The 3,882-nt window shown below is 44.7% G+C and overlaps 1 protein-coding gene across 1 annotated transcript; it reads right to left on the minus strand.

Moving 5' to 3' along the window:
- Positions 1-498: 498 nt before the first annotated feature.
- On the minus strand, positions 499-2,179 carry LOC146204730 (cytoskeleton-associated protein 5-like). The gene is made up of 2 exons (XM_084605021.1): positions 648-2,179; positions 499-502 (listed from the first exon to the last, which is right to left on the minus strand). The coding sequence occupies exons 1-2, from the start codon at positions 2,177-2,179 to the stop codon at positions 499-501; spliced, it is 1,536 nt and encodes a 511-aa protein (XP_084461147.1).
- Positions 2,180-3,882: the final 1,703 nt, after the last annotated feature.

The following is a 3,882-nucleotide window of genomic DNA, read 5'->3' on the forward strand; positions in this document are numbered from 1 at the left end:
GCAACCAATTCGATATTTTATGTCGTCTGCTGTATTTTCTACCGCAAACTGATCTTTACTTGAATAGTAGGTAAATGCTGAATAGAAAGCGAAATGGAAACCCCGAAGACGCGCTGCCCGACGATCGACTGCGTAAAATTTCGATTCGAAGGATAAATAGTGGCGCCACATTGAAGTCCGTTGTTGCTAACTATGAGCATATATTAGGCCAAACAAGAATGGAGGTTGGCTCCCTGCTATACTGGTATCTATTCCTCATTTTTCCACTTGTGCTTTCGGGTGGCTAGACAACGGTTGTTGCATAGCCAATTTTATGGGTGCCATAGATTACTGCCAGAGCCGAGAGATATTCGTGGGGTGGAGTTACCAATTAGGCGTTCGCCTAAACAAATGGTGTTCATTGAAGAAATTGGCGCTTGATGCAATTTTATTGTTTTACAGGCAGAAAAACATGCCCATTGCAAGACGAGAAAAAAAAAGATATTTTGCATTATTTGTTTACCTGCGCCAGAAAAAAAACAAAACAGAAAAATAAAAGAACAGAAAATGCCGTATAACCAAAAAATTTTGCTAATTTAAAAAGATTATTTATCAGTTGTTGCTCCTTTGCGGTGATAGGAGAGGCCGCACCCGTTGAAGCTACAGACTCGCGTGCGGCATTCTGAGGTGGGGAACCAACGACTTCTGCTTTTTCACAATACGCTTTCACCTTTTGCAGTTTGACATTGTCCAGGTCTCCTAGGAAGGGCATGATCACTTCCACTCCAACAACTTTCATCGCAGTTCCCAATGCCATGCTCGAACCATCTCTCACTGCTGGGTCTGAGTCATTTAGCGTCTTCAAGAGCGATGTCACCAGTGCCTTCAGGAGTTTTTTGTCCAGCACATTTGGAGCCAACGTTGAAACAACGCGTGCAAGAAACAGAGTTATTTCCCTTTTGATCTGTGGATTTTTCCTTTGCAGTCCTGCTGTGACATCTTCCAAGATGGCTCTTAAATCTGTAGCCTGAAAAGCGTTGTCCAGGGCGTCTCTCAGTGCGGTAATGACGTTCGGATTCTTCACTTTTAGCTTGTTTATGTACGTGGATATACAGGCATTGGCGTAACGGCGAAAAATTTGCCTGAAGCGAACGGCCAGCCCAGCCAGGCACTTCGCAGCCAGTGCTACAACAACCACATTACTGTCCTCAGCTACCATCCTAATCAGCACTCTGATTAGGTGGGCGTAATCGCCGGCTTCAAACGTAGGGTTGCTCACAAGCTCTAGTAATTTCTGAAGAGCCGCTTTTCGTTCCTGCCACTTTCTTGACTCGCATTGCTGGTAGAAGGCCTTGGGAAGCATTGAAAAGTTTTCAACTTCCAACTGCTCGCATGCATTCGTAGGGACTCCAGCAACACCGCCATAATCCTCCCCCACTTCACCGCCGTCCACTGCATCTGAGCCAGCTTCGATTGTCAGAGCCCTTTTCAGCTGCTCAGAACGAATATAGTTCTCTGGAGTCACGATTCTATTCTCCACTTTGGCTAACGCTTCCTGAAGTTCTGACGCTTGTACCGGCTTCAGCGACTGCAGTACGGGCTTCACTGCATCACCGATCCAGCGGCACAATTCTACGGTCAACAATTTACTTTCTTCCCGCACAGTTTTGTCCCTGTGCTCAAGTAACTTGGGAATGGCCTTCAAGAAAGGTCTAACCGAAATGACGCGAGCACCAAAAAGACGCAGGCATTTTCTGACTGTGGCCACACATCTGGATACTATTTTGGGGTTCTTGTTGTCCAGGGCTTTTGCAAGCCCTACCACAACTGCTTCCTGTTTCTGGATTTCAACAAACTTGAAAATGATTTCTTCTGCCAGATCTCGTGTCCTCTGTTTTTGAGATGCGATGCACTTGGACACAATCCCGGCCAGAACATCACCGCAGACTCGATCGGCCAGATGAGATTTTCCGACAAATGATAAGACTGCTGCCAGGCCCTTCTCCTGGCAGACACTGTTGGAGTCATTAACAAAGTTCTTGATTAGAGGCAAAAACTTGTGGAATTCTGCATCTTTGGGATCTGTGATTGAGCTAAATAGCAATGCTGCATCTTCATATCCTCTCAAACGAGTCTTCCATAACTTGTGTTGACAACGATCTTGCAGAGATAATTTCAAGTATTCTAGATCATCAGTCATGCTCGTTTTTCAGATGCAAACTCACCGATGCACGAATGGTCTTGTCAAGAAAGAGATGCCATTAGGCCACCTGCGAATGACGAAAACGAATTACCGCGAATGAAAATTGAAAATTTTGAAGTATCAACAACGCACACGCAAACTTGCGCTCATCCGTATCTACGCTGGCTACGCACCATGCTAGTCTGTGTTGTGAAGTATGCGCAGGTAGGGATGATTAGGCTTGAGTCGATTTCTGAGGCACAACGAGTCTTTCTTCTTCCTTAGCTCATGACACGTACCCACGAGGAGGAGATTAGCCTTTTTTCTTTTTCTTCTCGCATCTGTATACGTGGTCCATCTAGGATTAAGTCAAGAAATTTTATACATTATCCCGATTTAGTCGGAGTAATAAATATGATGAATTAGGATTTAGTAAAACGTTTGATGTGGTAGGTTTCGTAATCAATAAATCAAAACAAAATAAAATTGAAAATATTACTTGTAAGTATAATCAAGACAGAAAATCGCTAAAAAACAAATCTTCCTGCCTCGATATTATGGCTGAGTAACTAACACAACGATTTTAAGGCAGGCTATTTGACAGTTGTACCAAAGGAGAGGAGGACAGGAAACATAAGCGGCAGTCCAAAGCGAGCAAGAAGAATTTCGAAATAATTTCTTCTCTCATGAGCATACCTTCGACAGGAGAAATTGTAATGTTTTATAGATTTCACCTCATCGCCTAACGCACAAAGATCCGGCGGCGTGAATCCACAACGATATAAAGACTGATGCAAAAAATTCCGCAATGCAGTAGCGTCACCGAGGCCTCACATTGCTATACGGGCTTTAATACCGGATGTTTCAATGAAAATTTAAAGGGTCAAAGTCCTTAGCCGCCAGGGGCTGCTCATGACAAAAAAGAGCGCAGTATTTGGATATAAACGGGACATAGTTATCCAAATAATGTTAGGTACAACACAGAGCTGAATTTGTAAGAAATCGTCCATTATATTTGAAGTAATGCCACAATGCTGCAGTACCCACTGAATAAACACTCCTTGTACATGGAAGGATAAAATTTGGAGGACGCTTAAGCTTCGCCTTCAAGAGTGGAACGCGATAGCGTCAGGGGCGAGTGGCGCGCCACGTGTCGGGGCAGCGCCGCACATTGCGAGGAGGGGTTCTGTGTTTGCCGCAAGATGGCTCTGCATGTGCGCAGAGTGCAGAAGAAATGTAGCGGAAACGTACTTCGCTACTCGTGTAACTGCGACTTCTGTAAGTAACATGCTCATAATTACCGATATACACCGCAGTATAACGTTCTACGGCACGTTTCTAAGGCAACACCGCATTCACTAGAAGCGCTTTTGTACCGCTTTCCGGAGACCCTGGTTCGATTCCCACCCAGCCCATCTTGGAAGTTGCTTTTTATTTATGAAGTGCATGCCGGGATTTATCGCTCACGGCCAACGCCGCCGACGACACCGGCTTTTCTGCGACACGAGCTCCTTAACGCTACCGCGTTAAAATATTCGGAATGTTCTAAAAAGACGTGTCTTGTAGGTTTCCAGGGCTGCGAAGGCTAACAGGCAGTCATAGAGTATGCTTATGTAATATTACAGGGACTTTGTAAATGGTCAAGCTAACTGCAAGCAGTTTAGCAATAAATATTGGCGTGTAATTTGTGATCCGGACAGAAAATTCCTAGTCGAGTGCCT

The sequence above is a fragment of the Amblyomma maculatum genome, chromosome 1, assembly GCF_055883805.1.
Source record: "Amblyomma maculatum isolate TAMU_Amacu chromosome 1, ASM5588380v1, whole genome shotgun sequence".
NCBI classification, from domain to species: domain Eukaryota; kingdom Metazoa; phylum Arthropoda; class Arachnida; order Ixodida; family Ixodidae; genus Amblyomma; species Amblyomma maculatum.